The sequence below is a fragment of the Falco naumanni genome, chromosome Z, assembly GCF_017639655.2.
Source record: "Falco naumanni isolate bFalNau1 chromosome Z, bFalNau1.pat, whole genome shotgun sequence".
In the NCBI taxonomy this organism is placed as follows: Eukaryota; Metazoa; Chordata; class Aves; order Falconiformes; family Falconidae; genus Falco; species Falco naumanni.
In genome coordinates, this window is record NC_054080.1 from 84,021,596 (window position 1) to 84,044,051 (window position 22,456).

At 47.3% G+C, this 22,456-nt stretch overlaps 1 protein-coding gene across 2 annotated transcripts; it reads left to right on the forward strand.

Annotated features, from left to right (window-relative positions):
• The first annotated feature begins 9,896 nt into the window (after nt 1-9,896).
• LOC121081300 (WAS/WASL-interacting protein family member 2-like) lies at nt 9,897-17,542 on the forward strand. 2 transcript variants are annotated; one of them, XM_040580210.1, is made up of 4 exons: nt 9,897-12,270; nt 15,005-15,186; nt 16,139-16,360; nt 16,573-17,542. In XM_040580210.1, exon 1 carries the CDS (start codon nt 10,391-10,393, stop codon nt 11,744-11,746), a length of 1,356 nt encoding a protein of 451 aa, XP_040436144.1. In that variant the 5' UTR covers nt 9,897-10,390; the 3' UTR covers nt 11,747-12,270; nt 15,005-15,186; nt 16,139-16,360; nt 16,573-17,542. The 2 variants fall into 2 exon arrangements, with proteins under 2 accessions (XP_040436144.1, XP_040436143.1); XM_040580209.1 differs by having other exon boundaries at nt 9,897-15,186; nt 16,573-17,528.
• The last annotated feature ends 4,914 nt before the right edge of the window (nt 17,543-22,456 follow it).

Below are 22,456 nucleotides of genomic sequence, written 5' to 3' on the forward strand. Positions count from 1 at the left end.
TTTTTTTTTTTTTTTTAATGTGAAAATCTGCCTACTTGTTAGATAAAATTCTGGAAGAAACCTGCCAGGCTTCCTGGCAGAGTTTCAATAAACCCAGTATGGTCCCATGTTGTGCTTTAACTACAGATACATTGGCAAGTGGAAAATAAATGTTTTCAAACCTTCCTTGTGGGCTATAAACCAGTGACTCACCACGATGCTGTCAACTGTCAACCAGGATGAGGTTTGACCAGAACACCTCCCCACACCGCTGCATGGGAATGATGGCTAAAGGAACTATTTTACCAGCCTAAAACTACAGTAAGAATGGACATTGCATAGAAGCAGAAGAGAATACAGTTGCCTTTCTCAGAACCCCTGCTTTGACTAATGATACATCGATTTTCCAGAAAAAGATGAAGAAGAAAAATAGGACTTCGACCTTTAGCATTTATAATCAGACACGCACATTTATCCACAGTACTTTTTACAAGCATTTATTTATTACCTTTTTTTTTTTTACCAGATCAAGCTTCTTGCATTTCAAGGAAATCTTTGTTGCCGGCCCTTGGTGTCAGGACAGGTCATGCCAGTGACATCCTTATGGTACAGGGATCATAAGTCAGATCACTGCAGGATGCACTTGAAGTGACTCCTGGAGATTACGTGGCCTAAAATTTTATGTTGGTGGATTACCTGGTGAAAAAGGTCTGTTGTGGTGTGGGGCTGGTATGTGGCAGCCTGAAAAGAATAATAATTTCTGCCCATAACTGCGTATGGGGAAAGCCAAGCATACAATGTTGATGATCATCTTTGAAAGCAGATAAATGTACTTATAATTTGTTAGCATAATTACCACAGCTTTGCATAGCACTCAGCCAGTAATTCCTTTCTCAACAGATTATAAGTCTTAAATAATTCTCCTGGAAGATTAATTCCTCTCCCTTATATTTGGACACCTCTCTGTAGTGTATTTGCAGAACTTGGTTGGGTGTCATTAACGTCCCCGTGTGATTACTGCGGTCATGTTGTGATCTATAAATGTCCCTCTGGAGTGGCTCCTGCGGATCCGACTATGAAACATCAATCTTCCTGTTGTAATTACATCCTCAGGACAGGAGCGAGCGAGGCTTCATCCTCCCAAAACAACCTACTGCCAATTAGCAGGCTTGAAGTTTTGGGTAGACACCCTGTCATCTGTCTGCTTGAAAACAGAGTCTGCCGCTTCACCCTTTCCAAATTATGGCTGTAAAAAAACAGGTTCAATGTAGAAGGTTGTAAATGTGATATCCGCACCAAGGGTCTTCACCTTCTTTGAAACTGCTTTTAACTCTCCTGCAGACAGCTGTGTGTAGGAACGGTGCAATCTATGAAGCTCGGTATGAATTTTGGATCAAGAAACCTCCTTGAAATTTTAGGCCTGTTTTTCTTCTGTTTTTCTTTTTCTCGTTCCCACTACCAAACAATATCAAAGCACTAAATGCTCTGGCTTCTCTCATATCAGTAGAAGAAACAACAAAGTCCCATTTCTGTGGTGGACCAAGCCTAAGCCTGGCCTGGGCTCTTCCAAAACAAAGACTTAGAAATCCAGGTTTGAACACCAGCCTTGTGGGGTCTTGGATCAGCCCCTTTAGTGCTGGGGTGACACCGTAAAGCCAGTCTTGGATTATTTATGTAGGCCATGATGATCATCAGAAGAAGGTGTGCAACCTCCCGTGAGCAGGGAGACCCCTGGAGAGAGGGGACACACTCTCTGCTGAGCTATGCAGCGCAGTCGGCTTTCAGAAAGTGTTTTCAAATGGGTTTAATGGGTTTTCACAGGCATTTTCTTAGCTAGCTGAGTGTATATAAATAAAACGCAAGTGCGAGACTGCAAAGGGATGTGTCAGCATTCCCCTTCCCCCTGATTTTCACAAGGCTTCTGCTCCCTGCTAGTTTTACCTGCTAGCTGGGGACCTATGGGACAGCCTCTCATCCCAGACAACACTGATCATCTGAGAAGGAGGATGGTTTGTTTCTCTGGATGATTTTAATCTCAGCAGTCTGGCAGTTCCCTGGTTTTTCAGCCCTTCCAAGACCTCAAAGCACCAGGTTTCTCTTCTTCAGCCTTTGGATGCTGTTGGATGTTCATGCCGGAGCTGCTCTGGTTTGCAGGGGGTAACTTGTCTGACTGATTCCAGGTGTCTACACTGGGATGAGAGAGCCCAAATCCTCATTCCTTAGAAGTGCCTGTTTCTTTCTCACCAGCTATGGAGCAGGTTGGTGTGCCCAGTTTGGGGGTAGATGCCGGTATGATAGGCAGGGATGGCCTGACTGCTCCCGCTGCTGTTGCAGTAGGGTCAGCAAGCTGTGAGGTTGCCTTACCTTGTGCTAGAGCTGAATTGATAAACCTGATATTTTTTCAAAATAGGGTTTCATAAACCTGGCTTTGAGGCTGGCGATGGGATGACACTGGAGATGATGGTGCTGGTGGCCCTACCAGAAAGTCATCCCGATTTATTTAAACAGATATAAGCAGGTTGGGAGGATGCTCAGGGATCTCCAGGGGAAGGGATGGGTGGTGATGCTTCAAGAAGAAATGAGTGATGCCAGCAGGAAAGGAGCTGCCCCTCTCCTCGCTCCTGCTGACCCTGTGCTGGGACTCAATTCAGCCATGAAGCATCGCTGATCTTCCGAAAATCAATTGGGAAGGGTCTCTCTGGATAAACTCCTTCCTGCATCCCTGGCTGTTGAGCTGCTTGTTATTTGAGGAAACTGGAGGCAGGATTGTGTGCTATTTTGCGATTCCTCAGTAGATGAAGCCTTTGTGTAGGTTTTGATTGTTTCAAGCTGTAACTGCAGTGTCAGCAAGAGAGGTTTTTATTTTTAACAGTGTTACTGATTGCAGCCTTCCCTTTGAGGGTGAGCTGGCTCCATGTGGCTGTTTCTGTCACACTCAGTAGCTGCTTAGCTGTGTTAGAAACGGCTTTTTACTCTTTGCTGCTCTCCTTATGGTTCAGAGGCTGCCCTGGTGCCACGCTGGCATCCCTGGGATGAAAAGAAACCTGCGGGTCCCCTGCAAGCCTTGCACAGCCGTGCACGAGCATCGTCACAGCCTTTACTCCATCTGTCCGTGGGCATCCTGACACCTACTCAGGATGATGTGTAGAGGCTTCGGCTTGTGTCTCAGATCAGTTGCGGGTCAGTGCCTGCAATCGAGCCAGCTCCCCTTTTTCTTCCCCATCTTCAAAGGAGGTGTGGGGAAGGGGAGTTTGCCTCCTTCTATCATTACCCCAGCTTAGACAGGTTTAGCCTGTGTGGGTGGAACAACAGCGCTGAGAATTGGCCGTGGCACCTGAGAAGATTTTCCCAAGAGCGTTGTCCCCCCACAGGCTTAGTGACATGAACCCCAGCCTCTGCTGGCCACGCTTGTTGCTGGATGCTTCTCCTGAAAAATAATGGAGTGTGACTGTGGTCCCTCTCATCTGGATGGTGCTGGGGGAGCACCTCCCTGCATCCTGGCAGCCTGGGAATGCTATGGTTGCCACTGTCCCAGTGTGTAGGGTGGCACGGGGAGTCAAGCATGTGTGGACTTCCAGTGGGATTTGCAAATGAAGCTGGGCAAGATGCTTACACCAGTTTTCCACCAGCAACATCCTCTGCTTTGTGTGGTATGAACAATCTTGGTGCCAGTTTGTGGAAAGTGTGCTGGGAGGATGGCAAATGTCAGTGGTTTCACAACCAGTTGCATCAACTTTTTGCTTTTATTTTTTTTCCCCTTCTGAAACTTGGAAATTTACAAAGAAAATATTTCCTAGCTTTTGAAATCTAGCAAAAAATATTTGGGGTTTGCTGTTTGCAGGCACGGGGTTGGTGGTTGTGCTGTCATCTGGCAACATCTGTGTTGTAAGGTGCACTGGTGGGGCAACCAGAGCCTGATGAAGCTCTTGTTTTATCGTTATCTGATGCTTAAAAAGAAGAGAAATTTCCCCAGGCTCAATGCTACCTCTAAAATCGAGGTGTCATGTTGGGATGTGCCTGGCTGAGGGACTCTGGGTCCCTGCTTGATGCCCTTTTCAGAGCTTCCCTTCGCACGGGGGGAGATGTAACATGGCCCTGCAGTCCCACAGGAGCTGCCCTGGTCTTACCCCATGAGCCCAATTTCCAACTGCGTGAACAAGCCCAGTGCATCGCCCCTGCAATACGAATTACTCTTTTCTCCCCTTCTCAATAATCGGGAGATTTCACGTAGGAAATGCTTTTTTTCTTTCCAGTTTTCGTTAAGAGGTTGTTTCCAATGCTAATACAAAAATTCTTATTGAGTGCTAAAATGAAAAAGATAAATCATCGGGACAGAGAGGAGAGCCGCTCTCTGGCAGTTTTCTTGCTATCCCCTCACCACCTTCAGCACATTTTTTCATTTGTTCACCGTATTAATCCTACTAAATCTTTTCCTGTTTCGCAGCCAGCACAATAATTCAAGCATGTACTAAGTGCCAGTAACAAATGTTAAAGCTCACATCTGGGACAGAAAATATGAATTTTTCTAGTTGTGGGCAAAGAGCAATGGAGTGAAGAAAAACAGAGGGATGGTGCCTGGTCAGTGATGGTGCCCAGGCCCTGGAAACCATGTAGGGTGCTCACAGGGTATACATGTATTATTATATATTTTTTATATTATTAGGCTAGATATACATTTATTTCATTTAATTATAAAAATGGAGGGCTGGACTTAACTTCAAAGCAAACAACTCTAGCTGTTACACCTTTCATGGTGCTTTCCTTATTAATTTACAGCCCATGACATGGGGCATCTTGACAACAGCGGTAGGATCCATCTGATGAAATGTGCGAAACCGAGATATCTAGGTGTGATTTATTTCATCTTGCAGAAGACATTTAAAACACATTCAATGAATCACTCCCTAAAAATGCCTGTTTCTCTTTGCTGACTAAAGGAATCAGAGGGTGATTAGCTCCGATGGAGACATCTATGCTGCAGATGCCATGAGTCAAGGGAGCTGAATCCTGCTCCGGCTGATGATAAAGTCTTTTATTTTCCCCTGGGTCCCCGCTGACCTTTTGGCTCAGCGACTTGCCTGAGCTCCAAGTAAGCAAACTGCTGGGAAGCAATAGTTCATTTGTGGTAACTGATTTATTTCTTAGATCTCCACTCCACCAGCAAGTGTTAATGCAATGTTGGAGGCTGCCATTGTGGAGTGTGCATCTGGCTTTTGTCTCCTGCAACTGTAATAAGGTATTTAATGATGCGTCAAATGGCAGTTTGGTGAGGTAAATAGGGCAATGCGGTCCAGAATAAAGTCTTTTAAGGTAGGGAAGGGCTGGGCAGGAAATCGCCGTTGGACAGTAGTCATCACTGGCTCCCTGTGGAAACAGCCTTGGGTGTGTTTGGGGGTTACCCAGGGCTGTCCTGGGATGGGCACTCATCTCTGGCTTGTGGGGGTGACATTGGTGGTGTGGTAATGCGCTTATCAAATTTGCAGGTCATCCCAGACTGAGAAAAGCCCCAAAATGGCTTTGCAGGACAGGGCTAGAATTTGAAAGGATCATGGCAAACTGGAGAAATGGCTTCAAAACCGAGGTGGTGCTATGCAGTAAGGTAAAGGCAATGCACATGGATCAGCAATGCAGTGTGAGATGGGACATAATGGGAGAGGTGAAGGCTTGGGGGTGTTATAGTCCCCAGCTGAACCTTTGTGCTGGTGGTGACCATCACCCTGGCCTGCTGAAACAGTGATATTGCAAGTATCTACAACGGTTTGGGGACAATCGTGCTCATCTTGGTGCTGGCAAAGCCCCAGCTGGTGACTGGGAGAAGAGAGCAGTGATGAGAAACAGATAAATGGGGTCCTCCAAGGAGCATCTTGGGGGCTGTGTGTCCTGTGTAACTCTGGAGGAGGTAGAGGTGGTTTTGCAATGCACAATGTGACAAAGGAGGGGAATAAATTGCTTTCTGGGAGCTTTGTGGTTGAGAGCTCTGAGCAATGTGAGTATCAATGCAGGATGTGGTTTCTCAGCTCCACTGGGAATTGCCACCCAGATAAGGGCTGTCCCTGCATAAGCATGGGTTGAGGCATCCTTACGGCTCTGCTTTCCGATGGCCATGTGCAGCTGGGCTCCTCTGGGCATCCGCAAAAGAAAGATGAAATGCCAATGGGGAGAGCAGAGCTTGTTTCATCCCACCCAGGAGACAGCGCTGGAGCGGGGACATGTCAGGTTGGTTAGTGTGCTTAGCAATTTGCATTTTCTAGATCTGCTGCTAACTAATCCCATCACACCCTTCAAGGGATGTAGGTGGGTAAGAATGATTATCCCCATTTTCAGATAACAGGATCACAGGGGTTAACTGATTTCCTAAGGCGCCTGCTGGCTGAGCCGGGATTACAGGGCAGCTCCCAGCTCCCTCTCTGCGCTCCCTTCCCTGCACTGCAGGCTGTATCCCATCACTTCTTTCTATTTCCCCTTTTAATTTTCTGTGTTTACATCTGCAGGGTGGCGTTTTTTTCACCTCCATTTTGCTGTGTACGGGGTAATGGCGAGATGTAGTTTTCTTTCTAACGAGGGCATTTTTTCCCTAGTGTTAGTGCAGCATCGTTGACCTGGTGCTTGACAACACACAGGCCTGGCTGGGCTTTTGACCATTGTGTTTTTAATGGCTTGACAATTTATTTGCCTACCGCGGCAGAGCCATTTTTGGGGTGAGATATATGACTTTGAAATGTGCTGGTCTGGCAAGCCGACGCAATGACTGCTCTGTGACCAGCGAGGAAGTCATTACCCCGATGCACTGGGAGATTTCAATTACTAAACCAGATAATTACTGCCAAGGATGAGCTGGGAGGTCTAGGCAGATGGCTCAGGGCTGGGGTCCCTGCGATGGGCTCTGGAGATCAGCATCCCGCCCCAGCCCAGGGCTGCAGGGTCCACTCGATGTCCCCTGGAAGGGAAACCCCTACATCAACCTCTTGACTCAACGCTGACCTCCTTTTGGGCTGCTGGACTCGATGGAGACCACTTGGTTGCAGTAAAAGAAGTGAAACTGGATCCCCGCTTTGCTTTTCATGCGATGCTTTCACTTCTGTAAATATATAAGGCCTGCCTTATAAGTTCTTTTCCAAGTACTTTCTTTTGTATACAGTAAAACTTGCCTTCGGAGGTCTGTAAATTCTCTTTGGAAGACCTGTCACTTTGTCCAAGCAGCCAGTTGTAATGAAGGAATTTCTCCCTTCCTTCTTGCACCTCCTAGTTTTGCTTCTCCCTCCGGTTTTGTTTCCCCATTGCTTTGAAAAAAACCAAAACATGACCCAGGTTATTCGCTGCTTTGTTTCTCTTCCCTCTTGACCCACTGAAATGAGTGGGTTTTACATCTTTGTATATGCTCGTCTGTGTCGTGGTTGGGTTTCTGAGTGGGCAGATTTGGTAAGATGCTGATGGGAGGAAGCAGGGGGAGTGTCTCCCACTGCCTTTTTCTGTGTGCATTTTGCATTTGCTGTAATTGTGGATCTTTGGAATCAGCAGCTTAGTCAAAAATATTTTTGAAAATTCTGTTTTGGTTAATTGAAGCATTTCATTCAACTCTAAGTGCAATACTGTGTACTGCACTTTGTATACACTCTAAGTCTGTTTTTTCTTTGCATGGCTGAGCCTTTTAGAAACCTTATTTGAAACAAATTACATCCATTTCAGAATTCAAGTATCATCTCTAGATAAAAAATAAACATGACATTATTTTATAAAACCTCTTTCCTTCCCTCTCCCCCCCTGGCTGCAGCTCTCAGTTGTCTGACTTAGGATGAAGCCTGATTTTGGCCATCCCCAGCTGTGCTGTTGTACTGGGTGGTCTTCCAGCCAAAATAACCCACAAGTTCCTGCAAGCTGCCTTTCTCATCAGTATTAAAGCTCAGTGCTTTTACTTAAGGAAATACCCAGTGCCTGGAAAATCAGCAATCTCAATTGCCCTGCCCAAAGTGATGTCTGGGCTTGCTGTCCTGCCCAGAAGATGCTCAGAGCACCAGAGGAAACTCAAGAATTGAGTCACTGTGATGCTCCCGTTAAGCAAAGGAAGCTGCTTCTCTGCTTTAGGAAACAAGGATGACTTGGGGATGAAAAGTTCTCATTTTGAAGAGACTGTCAGGCTGAGCAGCTTTCATGAAACCATTTCAAATGATTTTTTGAAACAGTTCTGACAGTAACATTCAGGACTCGTGTATGAAGTGCACAAAGCAGCCATTCTGTTCCCAGTGTGGTGGGAAACACCTTGCCTGCCATATAGGTGTCACAAACACATGCTAACAAAAATACTATAGCCAGCAAAATCAAGGCGCATGCTGCGTTTCATCTCGGGGATCCTGAAAGGCTGGGTGCCAATTTGTGGATTTTACAATTTTCTGCAATTTTCCAGGCCTAGATGGCTGATTTCAAAATCTCACACTGTTTAGGCATGAGCTGTTTGCTTTACAAGTCTGACTGAAGGTTGCACCGATGAACTCCTCGGCAGCATCTCCTGGCAAGGGTGGTGGCACGGGGCAGGTCTGGTACCCGCGGTGGGGCAGTGTCGAGCCCCCAGCGCTTGGGGCAGACTCCTCCATGTGCCCAGCCTGATGGCACGCCAGGCTCTCGGGGGGGTTATCAGCACAGACTGTCCCGTGGCAGTGCCTTGTGTTCCCTGGCACTGCTTCATTCCCAGGCACAGATGCCGGCTTTGTCCCCTCGTCGCCTGCGCCGCCTGTGACAGCTCAACAATAGTCGGGCGGCTGCTGCGCGCTGCTTGTGATGCTCCTCACAGGCATCTGTTGCCTTGTGCTTCCCCATCTGCCACTCAGATCTGCTCCTGTTTTCTGCAAAAAACACAGGGGCAAGTGCTGCCCTTTTGTTGCTGGAGGGTTCGTCTGCTCCAGGAAGGGTTTTCACATGGGGCAGTGATTTCACTTGGCGAAGAGTATCGTAGAATCAGAGAATCACCGAACGGTTTGGGTGGGACGGGACCTTCAAAGTCCCTCCAGCGCAGCCCCCTGCCATGGGCAGGGACACCTTCAGCTGGATCAGGTTGCTCAGAGCCCGTCCAGCCTGGCCTTGGATGTTCCCAGGGATGGGCCATCGGGCACCTCTCTGGGCCGCCTGTGCCAGTGTCTCACCACCCTCAGCGTAAAACATTTCTTCCCTCCATCTAGTCTGAATCTCCCCTCTTTGAGTTTAAAACCACCCCCCCGTCCTGCCACTACAGGCCCCGCTAAAAACTCTGTCCCCATCTTTCTTCTAAGCCCCCTTTAGGTACTGAAAGTCTACTCTAAGGTCTCCCAGAGCCACCTTTTCTCCAGGCTGAACAGCCCCAAATCTCCCAGCCTGTAGTCACAGGAGAGGTGCTCCAGCCCTCTGAGTACTGGGTTTATCTCTTGGCTATGCAAACAGAGCCACGCTTCCTGGGAAAAGGTTATAGAAATGCTTTGTGTCCCCTTTGGAAGGGTTTTGCTGGGCAGGTGAGTATGCACAACCCAAGCAGAGAACTGTTTCAGTTGTCTGCATTTTGGGAATCAAGGCTTGGCCACTGCAGCATTTCTGCAGTGCTCAGGTACCCTCAAAGCAAAGGTGAGCTCCAGTGCTCTGGAGTATTTTGAGATAACTCAAGGCATGCAGCTGAAGAAGAGGTCATAGTAACCCCAAATTTCCAGCTGGGCATTGTTTGGGTCTGCAGACAAGTTAGTTGACTTCAAAGACTTAGCCGTGTACCTTTAAGACAGGCACAAATTGTCAGGTCTGTAAGCAGGATGTGAAGAACCGGAACTTTGAACCGCAGCGTACGGGCACCTACAGCAACAGCAAATAGCGAGCAAGAAGGAGGACACAAGAACCTATCAGGGTCTGACACCTGCACTGTCTAAGATGTATAAATAGTTTGTGTAAACAATAAAGGCCATTTTGTCCAAACCCAGCCACGCAGACATAGTGGTTTTTTTTTTTTTTCAGTCCGCCTCAACCTGCGTCACCACATTTAGTGACCCCGACGTGCGGATTTGATCCCAGTAAAGCTGGGGTCCTCAGACTACGGCCCACGGCCCAGATACGGCCCCCCAGGGTCCTCAATCCGGCCCCCGGTATTTACAGAACCCCCTGCCCCTCCCTCCCCCGCCGGGGCTTGGGGGGGGAACCAAGCAGCCGCAGATGAATTCCTGCCACTTCATCTGCGCGCCGGCCCCTGTTTAAAAAGTTTGAGGACCGCTGCAGTAAAGGGTATCAAAAAGAGACCCTGAGACTGTGCCGCTGTGACCCCGGTAAGGGGTGTCAGGAGCGGACCCCGGGGCTGTGACCGGCGGGTTGCTGGGGAGGCGGAGCCTGGTGAAGCGGAGTAGCGCGGCGAGCGGCTGCAAGATCCCGGAAGGACCCGACGCCGGTAAGGTGAGCCACCAGGGACAGCATGGGGAGTAAGTTATCTAAAGAAGATACCATGGTGCTGTCAATGTGGAAATTAGTATTAGAGAAGCGTGGAATTTCTTTAGATGGGCTTCGGTTAAAAGATACGTTGTTGTGGGCCAAAACACATGGAGTGGAAATGTCCCCCGTGACTGCTCTTAGCGTGTCGACCTGGGACAATTTAGGATCAACACTGTCAGAAGCTCTGGAAAAAGGGGACAAAAAGGTGCCGGGGCTGTTGCCTACATGGGAACTGCTTAGACGTGTTGCAGGGGACTTCAAAAATCCGCAAGACACAAATAGGGGCTTGCAAAATCAGCAAACTGCGACTGGGGGCTTGCAAAATCTGCAAAACGCGAGTGGAGACTTGCAGAGTCCGCAAGACGCGGGTGGGAGCTTAAAAAGTCAGCGACATGCGAGTGGGGGCTTGCAAAGTCCGCAAGACGCAAGTGGGGGCTTAAAAAGTCAGCAAAATGTGGATGAGGGTACATCATTCAAACCTCCCCTGTATCCCCCTCCGGAATGCAGACAAGAGGATGAGGGGGTGGGGGAGGGGGAGAGTCTGTGTCCCTTACCAGGCGCCACTCCCCAATGCCCCGAATCCCCTGAATCTCTCCAACTGCATCGACTTACAGTCGATGCCGATTCCGGGGATGAGAGGCAGAAACCTCGGTGGACCGATCCCAGCCCCCCTGACTCCCCCCAACATTTGTGCCAGCCCACACTCCTTCCTCCCTCGGCTCCGGCCCCCCCGCCCGCCCCCTCGGCTCCGGCCCCCGCGCTCGCCCCCTCGGCTCCGGCCCCCCCGCCCGCCCCCTCGGCTCCGGCCCTGCCCGTGCAGGATGGAAACGCAGAAAACGCGGATTCGGGGCCAGCTACGACAACATTATCAGTCACTGGCAATGAAGAAGCCGGAGGTGGTAAAAATCCAGTTTCCAGTGGTACAGTAATGATGCGCGACTCTCGGCGATTTTGCCGGTCTGTAAGAGATGGGGCATTAAGTGACGGGAACTGGGATTTAGTAGAACAGATAGGCGCACCGGTCCTTGATCTTCCTACTCATTCCACCGATGCACTGCACACAAATCCTGTTGTACTGGGAGATGCGGCTGCTGGTAATCCTCACGTTCACACACAATTTGCTTGGAAAGCAGTACAGGACTGCCCCTCCAGAAAACAATGCATGCCACAATGGAGAGAGTCCTCGGAGATAATTTATTGTTTCCGCTGTGGAAAGAGAGGGCATTTTGCAAAACAATGTTATTCTCGTTACGATAAAGAAGGATTTTACCTACCACGCCAGAGAGGAGGTGCGCGAGGACACAAGCACCTCAGGTACCAACCGCCCAGCTTTATGTGACCAGTTATCAGGGAGGACCCAGGGATCAGCGGGGATGGATGTATACCAGTGAATCAGTAACTCTAACCAACCATGGAGTGTTTAAGGTTCCTTTGAATGCTCAGGGGCTAATAGGGAAGGGCCTTAGTGCCTTACTAATAGGTCATTCTAGTACTACTTTGCAAAATATCCGAGTACATGTTGGTGTTATTGATGCAGACTTTACAGGTCAAATATGTACCTTAGTTTCTACACCTGTGCCTCCTGTTACAATTCCAAAAAATACACGCCTTGCTCAACTTGTGCCTTTTGTGAGTTGTGTTCCCAGAACAGAGCCTAGGTGGTGGGGTGATGGAGGATTCGGCTCCACAGGAATACCTCAAGTGTCTTGGACACGAGAACTATCTTCACAACAACCCAACCTGACCTGCACCTTGGCGTTATCGGGAGGCACTCCTGCAGAAGTGAGATTGAACGGTCTTTTGGATACCGGAGCAGATGCAACTGTCATATTGGGCAAAGACTGGCCACCTCAATGGCCTTTGGTAAATAATGCAGCAGGTATTGTAGGTCTGGGGGGTGTGACTAACAGCTACTTGTCTGTAAAACTTATACAGATCACAATGCAAGAAAGACAGACTGCCACCGTCTGCCCATACATTGCCACCGCACCATTCACTTTGTGGGGTCGAGATTGTTTAGGACAATGGGGAGTTCGTATCACCATGGATTTTTAACTGGGGCCACTGTACTGCAGGGAGTGAAACAGCCTCCCCTTGGTCTCACTTGGTTAACTGACAAACCGGCATGAGTAGATCGGTGGCCCCTGCCCCAAGAAAAGCTGTATGCCCTGCATGAATTAGTTACAGAACAGTTAGACGCAGGCCACATTGAAGAATTGCATAGCCTGTGGAACACCCCTGTATTTGTGATAAAAAAGAAGTCTGGTAAATGGCGATTATTGCATGACCTGCCTAAAGTCAACGCAGTGATGGCCCCTATGGGGGCCTTACAGCCAGGATTGCTGTCTGCCACCGTGATACCAATGGACTGGGACATTTCAGTTATTGATCTGAAAGATTGTTTTTTTACTGTTCCTTTAGATCCAAAAGACAAAGCAAAGTTTGCTTTTACAGTACCATCTAGAAATAACTCTGAGTCCACAAAAAGGTGCCATTGGGACCGTGCTGCCTCAGGGCATGAGAAACTCACCAACCATTTGTCAATGGTTTGTGGCCCAAGCCCTGAGCTCTGTGAGAGACAAATACAAGGATGTTTACTGTTATCATTACAGGGATGATGTTTTGCTGGCAGCACCATCAACAGAACTGCTGAAAGTAGTTGAAAAAGATGCCAGACATAGCTTAGCAGAGTTTGGATTGGTTGTAGCTCCTGAAAAAGAGACAGGAGCCTTGGAAATATCTGGGCATGAATGTGCTGAAGGGAACTGTGTCTCCACAACCTATCCAATTGAAACTGGACATAAAGACTTTGAATTATGTCCAAATACTTGCAGGAATGCTAAATTGGTTACGGCCTTATTTAGGCCTTACTAATGAACAAATGCAACCTCTTTTGCAACTTTTAAAAGGAGACACAGATTTTTTAGCCCCAAGGTATTTAACACCTGCAGCCTTAGCACTTGTGAAAGAAGTTGAACAGTTGATCTCTTCGTGACATGTGTGGCGTGTAGATATCACACTTCCTTTAAGTGGTTTTATTTTAATGGACCAATCTTCCCCTTATGCTATGTTGGCCCAATGGAACCAGGCTTGGGAAGATCCGCTGCATGTACTTGAATGGTTGTTTTTGCCTTTGCAGCCTAAGAAAATTGCTGTTGAATGGTATGAACTTGTTGCCGATTTGATCATAAAAAACTGAAAAAGATGTTTAGAGTCGACTGGAGCTGATCCAGCAACTGTAATTATCCTTGTACAACAATACTATGTTGAATGGGCGCTGTTAAATTCTGCTGCCCTTCAAGTGGCTCTTGCCAGTTTTCAAGGGCAAATCCAGTACCATCACCCACCTCATCCACTTCTGAAAATGACTGTAAATCTAACTTTGCAGCCACAGCAACTAAGTCAAAGACAACCAGTTGAAGGTGACAAGTATTTGCAGATGGATCTGAAAAAACAGGAAGAGCCGCAGTTGCTTGGAAAAAAAATGGGCAATGGCATTCCCAAATTGTATATCAGGAAGAATCCCTGCAAGTTGTAGAATTGCGGGCTGTGGCTTTGGCATTTCAGTATTTTCCAGGCCCTCTTAAGCTTGTTACTGATTCAGCATATGTGGCAGCCCTCCTTCCCAAGCTAGACATGGCTGTCCTTGGCCATGTCAACAACCCCAAGCTTTTTGCAATTTTAACTTTAGTTTGGGAAAAGATTTGGAAATGCCATTCTCCATATTATGTTATGCATGTTAATAGCCATACTTCCCTACCTGGTTTTATAATTGAAGACAATGCTAGAGTTGATGCTATAGTTTCTGTGGCTCTGTCAGTGCCTGTTCCTGATGTCCATCAGCAAGCTGTGTTAGCCCACCAATTCTATCATCAGAATTGGTGGATCTTGTATGACCAGTTGGGCCAAAAGGGTCTCTCTCAGGCTGCTGCACGCAGTATTGCAGCCTGTCCAGACTGTCAAAATGTTACTTCTGTGCCAAATTACGGAGTTAATCCTAGAGGCCTTCAAGCTTTACAACTTTGGCAAACAAATGTAACTCATTACAATAAGTTTGGCAGACAAAAATATGTCCATGTTACAATAGATACATATTCTTCTGCAGTGATTGCTACTGCCCGCACAGGTGAGACCAGTCGTGACATCATTCGGCACTGGCAACGTGCTTTGTCTGTGCTCGGTGTCCCTCTCGAAATCAAAACAGACCGTGGACCTGCCTATAGTTCCAGGCCTATCAGTCAGTTCCTTTCCCAATGGGGGATCTCCCACAAATTTGGAATTCCCCATTCGCCTAGGGGCCAAGCCATTGTTGAACGCTTGAATGGTACTCTTAAACGCCAGCTTGAAAAAACAAAAAGGGGGAATGAAGGGAATGACCCCAGAGGCATGATTAGAGAAAGCTTGTTATGTGTTGACCTTTCTGAATATCTCTGTCGACCATGCAGTGCCTCCCATTGTGCGACATTTTGTGTCAATTGGTGACAAGCAGCCAAAGCATGAAGGTGTCTTAGCATGCACGAAGACCCTCGTACCGGGCATTGGTCGGGACCGCATGAATTGTTAACTTGGAGGAGAGGTGATGCTTGTGTTTCTACAGATGAAGGTCTGCGATGGATACCTGCTCGCTGTGTGCAGCCCGAGCTTAGCGTGCCGGATCGTGGGAGCGCTGCTGCCGCCAGTCAACCCAACAACTGATGTGTGGCCTCCTTACTGAACCAGTCCTTGTTTGGTGTGCCCTTCCTTGAAACTGACTTGCAGACATTGTGCAAAAAAGTGAATGTATGCGGGGAATGAAGAATCTTACTGAAAGTCTTGATATTTTCCGTAATTGATTACCTCTGTATAATGTTAACCCAAAAGAAGTTGATATTGTTTGCACTTTGAATGTCGATAGTTGTCTTTACGTAGATGTTAATGTAGTGGAAAGCTATGATGGGACCATGACACCTGCATAAGTCAACAGAAGAACATGCTGATAAGCATAATGCATTTAAATGCAATATAGCTTTGGATGAAGCATGTAATGCTGTAGTTGATTTAGGGAACTGATGGGAACGTATTGCAGCGGTTCTTCTCTTATCCGGAGTAACAGCAGGGAAAGCGTTAAAGAATTAAATCACCTTGTTTGTTAGACAGTTAAGAATGTGAGTCAAATTCGCCACCATTACATAAAAAACAGAGCAACTATTGGCTTTTTGTTGTTGTTGGCTCAAGGACGTGGCTGTGAGGATTTTGATGGTATGTGCTGCATGGATTTTAGGCGCCCCATTGCAGCAACATGTTACCAAAATCTGGGAGAATGTCAGCCTTTTTGGCATCCGTTCACTCAATTGGCAGTATTGTTTGTTTGCTATTACCTTGGTTGCTGTCATGTTTGCAAGGGCCCTGCAGAACATGGCAAACCTGGTACTAGCTGTTCAAAAACAAAAAGGGGGAATTGTTGGGGTCTGCAGCGGGTCTGCAGACAAGTTAGTTGACTTCAAAGACTTAGCCGTGTACCTTTAAGACAGGCACAAATTGTCAGGTCTGTGAACAGGATGTGAAGAACCGGAACTTTGAACCGCAGCGTACGGGCACCTACAGCAACAGCAAATAGCGAGCAAGAAGAAGAACACAAAAACCAATCAGGGTCTGACACCTGCACTGTCTAAGATATATAAATAGTTTGTATAAACAATAAAGGCCATTTTGTCCGAACCCAGCCACGCAGACATAGTGGTTTTTTTTTCAGTCCGCCTCAACCTGTGTCACCACAGGGCATTGCCCACAGGTGGCCCACCCAACTCAACCCAACGCATGGACAGGCTATGAACAGCTACTGGATGCTCTGGGCATTATTGCTGGCATACGAACTTGGAGTTACCATTGACAATAACTCATTTAGTGCTTGACAAAGACATTACACATGAAGAAAACTGCATTTTTGGAAGAAGAGCAAGCCCTGATGTCATAGGTAAGGCCCTGCCCAGCTCTGCAGTGTGCTCTCTCTAGAGAAGGGTCTCACAGGTGGGCTGTAATTGCGTAGAATAACTTTATCGCTCTGTATAAATTTAATCCTGTTTTCTCTGCTAAAGCTACACCTACACGCTGAAGTGCTTCTCATCAAGTATGCCAAAGATATATGTAATAATTATGTCGTCTTCCCATATAATTCTCTTTTTCCAGATGTACTTTCAAGAAGTTAATCTTCATGATGCTGCTAAAACTCGCATGTAATGAAAGCAAATGGATGCCTTCTGAATAGTATTTCCTTAGGGACAAAAAGTCCTGCTACAGTTCAGGGGAGCCAAACAGTTTCCAGCATGAGGCTGTATTGTGGAGTGTACGATAAGGTATGAGAAGGGGATAAAGGCTTTTTGAGCTATAGAGCATCTGGAGGCTGGTTTTTCTGCGGGAGGTGAAGTGGGCTTGGTGCTCGGAGCTGCACACAAGGGATCCCTGTGTAATTATTTCATTTTCTCCCTGAGTGCTGGAAAAAAAGCAGGAAATACCCAATAGCTATTGTATGGGCATCAGCATCCAATAGAACACTGGGTGAGGAACATTTTCTTAAACTCAGGGCCATCTGCTACAGGCAGGTTAAACCCCTCTGAGTGTGTAGGGTGGGAAGGGGAAGAGAAAATGTTCTCTTCTCAGCAAAGCTTTGAGCGGCCATGAACCTCGGCCAGTGGGTGCAAACAGGTCCAAGCCACATAATTCAGAGGTTTGGCTCACCCTAGTCCAAGTCAGGAGGGGAGGGTTTAGATTTTAGTCTCAGCTTTGAGATGCGTGGGTGAATGAGGCATCTCGGCTTTGGGGAGAGCCAGCTCAGCCCCACCACCCAGAAGCCCATCATGTGGTGAACCATACTGTGGTCCCTCAAACGGTGATAGGTATTGCAAGCGTGTCAACCTCTATGGTGTATCACAGGACAGACTCCCTCAGGTCTCCGGGAAAGCAAGCTGTGTGCCAGGGAGCTCCTCATTAACCCAGTGTTATTGTGCATCTGACTCCATTTCCCCTTTTAAGGTGAATTAAGCTTTTGTTTAGAGCGGTGTGGCTGGTGGGATGCTCAGCATCACAGAATACTGTCTGTGGGTAGAAAACAAAAGCAAAATTGAAAATACTTGTGAGCATCAATGAAAAAAAAAATAAAATATGCTGTCTCTCATGGTATTGCCAAACTGCCTTGTAGTGGTTTCATCCTCTGGCTGCATTTCTTTCTCGGAAAGGAACTTGCACAATATCAGACTTCAGCATATCACAGGCAGAGAGGAGGTATTTCTGCTGGGGAAAGAAATGCAAAGAACATTTGCAGGGAGGAGCTTTTCCTCCTCTCCGCTGGCTGAAAGAGCTCTGCAAAGGGCTGCTTGGGGCTTTCCCCACCCAGGCATGGGAAATCCACTCCTGTTTTGTAATGGAAAATATCCAAGGGATGCTGAAGCATTTGAAAGATCATAGAATGGTTTGGGTTGGAAGGGACCTCAAAGCCCCCCCGGCCACCCCCTGCACCTCCCCCCAGCCCAGGTGGGTCCCAGCCCCAGCCTGGCCGTGGGCACTGCCGGGGACGGGGCACCCACAGCTGCCCCGGGCAGCCTCTGCCGGCGCCTCCCACCCTCACAGGGAGCAATTCCTTCCCAGTACCCAGGATAAATGTCCCCTCTTCCAGTGTAAACCCATTCCCCCTTGTCCTATCGCTACAGGCCCTGGTACAAAGCCCCTCTCCACCTTCCCTGCCGGCTCCTTTAGGTGCTGGAAGGTGCTCAAAGGTCTCCCTGGAGCCTTCTCCAGGCTGAACCACCCCAGCTCTCCCAGCCGGTCCCCACAGCAGAGGAGTTCCAGCCTCTGGTCATCTCCGTGGCCTCCTCTGGTCTTGCTCCAGTAGGTCCATGTGCACAAATCCAAGGTGAACAGGCAAAGGGATGGAAGGGAGAAGATACTTGAGACTTACTCAGAGTTCATGACTCTCTCTTCCAACTCTGTTTTCACATTACCTGAAACAAAGTAAGACATTTCAGGACTGAGGTGAAAGCATTCGTGGTGCACCAAGCCCACGGCTCCAGCTGCATGACGCTGTATTTTTTTTAGCCATAGACAGCAACACTCAGTTTAGGGTAAAATTCAGCAAAAAGAGAAACCTCCCACTTCTTACTGCAAATCAGTAAAAGGGGTTAGGCAGCTTTCCTAGACCACTGACACAGGTAAAATACCTGTAGTATGTGTATATAGCTTCAGTTGGTTCAGCTGGAGCTTGGCCATGGGTGTGAAGCTGGGCTGGTGCTACCTCCACATTTGGGAAGAGGGATTTTGGGGTTTGCAGCAGTAATTATCTCTTACGAACCTGGGCTGCCACCACTTTTACCTTGGGGCGGCCGAGCTGAGCACTGCGCCGGCTCACCCTAAATACACCCAACAAATCTGCTTACCTATTTTCCCCCTGAAAATCCGACGTGCCCCATTTAAAGGCAAGGCTTTACCTTGATCCTTCTGCCTGCGATGCTGCAGGAAGGTTATTTGGCGCGCAAAGGAGGTAGAACATCGGGCAGTGGCTGTGTTTGGCTGTTGCCCATCGCTGCGGACTCAGCAGGAGCTCGTGGCTTGAGCTCCCCCGTGTGGGATGGGATTTTCCCTTTGGGATAAATCCTGCCGGTGTTTTCCATAAGCAGCCAAATAATCCCGGGGATGTACTGAGTGGGGGTGCAGTATCTGTCCATACCCGCCTGGTGCTGGGGAAAACCCGTGGCTCCCTCACCCACTCCGAGCCTCAGTGCAACAGCAATAATGTCTATCTGCCAGCCTGATGAGGGGCAGGGCCACACGTATTTGATTTATTTAATTAATACAAATGGCAATTCAGCCTATAGCTCCAGCATAGGTACCTATGTATGCATGCAGGAAGGAATATCAAGGTACCACAATTTTATTAAATGCATTTGATAGTGTGATAGCACAGCAAGATGGAGCAAATAATTCACAGTCCATAACTGAGTCAATCGATTCGGCTTAATTTTTTTGCCTCGCAATCCTTCTAACCGACTAATTATAATTACTGCTTTATTTACCTGAAATTTTAAGCACCAAATAACTTTAATGAATAAACTTCACTGTATAGGTATTTTATAGTTCTTTTATGTTATGGGCACTTAAGACATGTTAATTTACCTTAGCATACACCCTTGTTGCCCAGTATCACATCTCATTTCTGAATGGATTTGCCTGGGACTTTGGAGTCAGCTCTCCAGAGCAAGTAGTTCTGGATCCTAATGTGAAAATGTGATTCCCAGCAACTTGACTCTGATAATTGTCTCCTAAAATTAATTGTCTCCTAAAATTTCCTGTTGTTCTAGATATGCTCAACAACGAATCTAATTCCTAAAAGATACTCAGAGAAAGCAAATAAAAAAAGGGATGAAGACGTGCCTGAAGCAAATTCTGTAGGATCTTCTGAGTCTTTGCTGGTGCTTCCCCTTGGTGTAAAGGACCCAAGGTGGCCCCATCTCATGGGTTTCTCTCTGTGGGCCCGTGCCTCTTCCTTATGGTCCCGTTTTGGACTAGGCAGTTATCTGCTGGAATGTGTGGTCCTCAGGTTTGCACTGGGAGATGAGAGCAAAGGGGAATCCCCTGGGACATCCATCGGATGATCTCAAAGCATCCATTGGGAGTCACCTTAAAATGGAGCTGTGTGCTGATGTGCAGCTGGTAGGGCTGATGGGCTGGAGCCATCCTGCCCTCCCCTGCCTGCTCTCACCCCAAACCTGGGACTTCTTGGAGCAAATATACATCAGTTGTTAATATACAAATATACATCAGTTCCCCAGAATTTACTGGGCCTTTCCAAAATAACTGCTCTCTTTCCTTCTCCTGTGATCGTGGGTTCACCATGCTGTCGGGGACGGCCCAGGAAGATCCTGATGGATTGCCTTGAGCTAGTGCAGCTTTTCAAGGTGTGCTGTAATAACTTCAGTAATCAAAGAAAGGCTGCAATGTACACATTCAGCATTCAAAATCAGCATCAAAAATCATGAGTCATATGCCAGAAGAACTTGACATTTCTGCTTAAGTGTTTTTGCGTTTTTTCTGGTTTGGGAGCTTTTGGGTCACATTTTCTGGTTTTCCTTTGAGTCATGAAAGCATAAAAACTTGCACTTGTAGAATTCCCACTTCTTAGGATTTTGTTATGAATCTGCTGTGATCTGGCTCTTTTCTGTAGCTTCGCCTCCTGGCATCTGGGGGTGCTGGAGAATATTAGAAAAATCAGTGAATGAATGGCAACTCAACAAAAGATTGATGGCCATGATGTCCATGTGCTTTGGGTCCACAGGGGAGGGGTATGGCTGGGATGGCACGGGGATGAGCCTTTTAATGATCTTCTTAAACAAAGTAAATTCCTTCAGCTGTGATGGGTGTAAGAGAGAAGCAATAGGGGAAGGCGGAGGGTTAAAATCACTTAGCTGGTGTGAAGTGAGCTGTGAGGAACAGTTCCCAACAGGCCCCCACATAAGTAATTCTTTCTACAGACTTAATCTTCCATCTCAATTTACAATTAAGCACATAATCCTTGCTTTAATATTTCTACCTCTCTTTGCGGCTTCTCTTTGTTCCACCAAAGCAGCGAAAAAAGGGTAAAACTGGAGTAAGAGACTCAGGTGCGTGTGGACCTTGTGGGCCCCTCTTCTCTTTTTGGGAGGAGTTCCACTTCTAGTGTCATGGCAGGGCTTAGGACGGAACTAAAAATAGGTCCAGATCCAGGACTTAGCTCCCTTAGGAAAGTCCAGCTGAATAAATGAGTCCCAAGAATTTTTGGTGAGACATCATTTTGGACAACGCTAAGGAAACTGAGGCTTCACTTTACCTGCAGATGTTAGAAATATGGTCCTACGGGGGCGGGGGGGGTGTTAAATGCCTTTGAAAGGACTGGAACCGAGCAGAGTAGTGCTGGAAACCAGACGCTGCTAATCTGTGATCTCAAAATGAGCCAGTCATTTCTGGGTTAGCATCAAGATGCGTCTCCCTGAGACACCATGTAGGATTTACGGGTAGCATCTGTGGTGCGGGAGGTCACGTTGCTGCCGCAGCAGGGATGGCCCTGAAGCTGCGAGGTCATTGTGCCGTTCAAAAGAGCAAAGTGGAGCGAACCAAGAGGCAGAACATCAGCTACGTCAACTGGCCTGCACCTGCATATACATTTGGTATACCCTATATTCCTTCCATACTGCCTGCACCTTCAGACAATAGATTTATGTAACTATTTTACAACCAATACGGACAGGAGTTTAGAGAATTACACATTTTTTTATCGACTGTGAAGTCGTTATACAAATCTATCACCTAAAATATGAGCACTGTGGAAAGAACTTGATACTTCCAAAGCAGCCTTTATAAAAGCTTTATTGGATTTTAATTTGTATCATGGGCTATAAATTGTGCAAGCAGCAGTGCTTGTACCGTGTCCCTGACGTGGCGTACATTGGGCTGCCCTTGAACCAGTGACAGTGACAAAGATGCTCTTTACAATCAAGTAACTAATTCCATGCGAGATCTCCTTCAAACACTTTATTATGGTTGTATTAAGCCATCCACAGGCAATTGCTTTCGGCGTGGAGAGGGTAGACGGGCTCTATTAGGGATGGTTAGATTGCAGATCTCACAAAATATTTTTTGAGGGTTGACACCTTGCCTGCCTGTGGTTAAAAATGTCCTGTCTCTAGAGCTAAGACAGGGCTCCCAACACATGTCTTAGTGCGGTCCTTCAATCCTCTCGCTTTAACTGGCACAGATATATGGCACTGAAAAATTCCTGCATGCTTTGGCTACTTGTTATCTGTTAAATTCATTCCAGCAAAGCGTTTAAGCTAAGGCTTAATTCTGTCCCTCTTTATCAGCATACCTGTGGCCAGACGATTGCTTTTAATATTAACGATAGGCACAAAAAGAGGGATTTTCAATAAGCTCAATTAGAAATCCATCTACATGCCATTTAGGTGTCTAAATGTTTTTTAAATATCTGTCTCAGAGCAGTACTTCAATGCCACGGGTGGTCAGTGGGGTTTAAGGAAATTGTAAAGGGCTC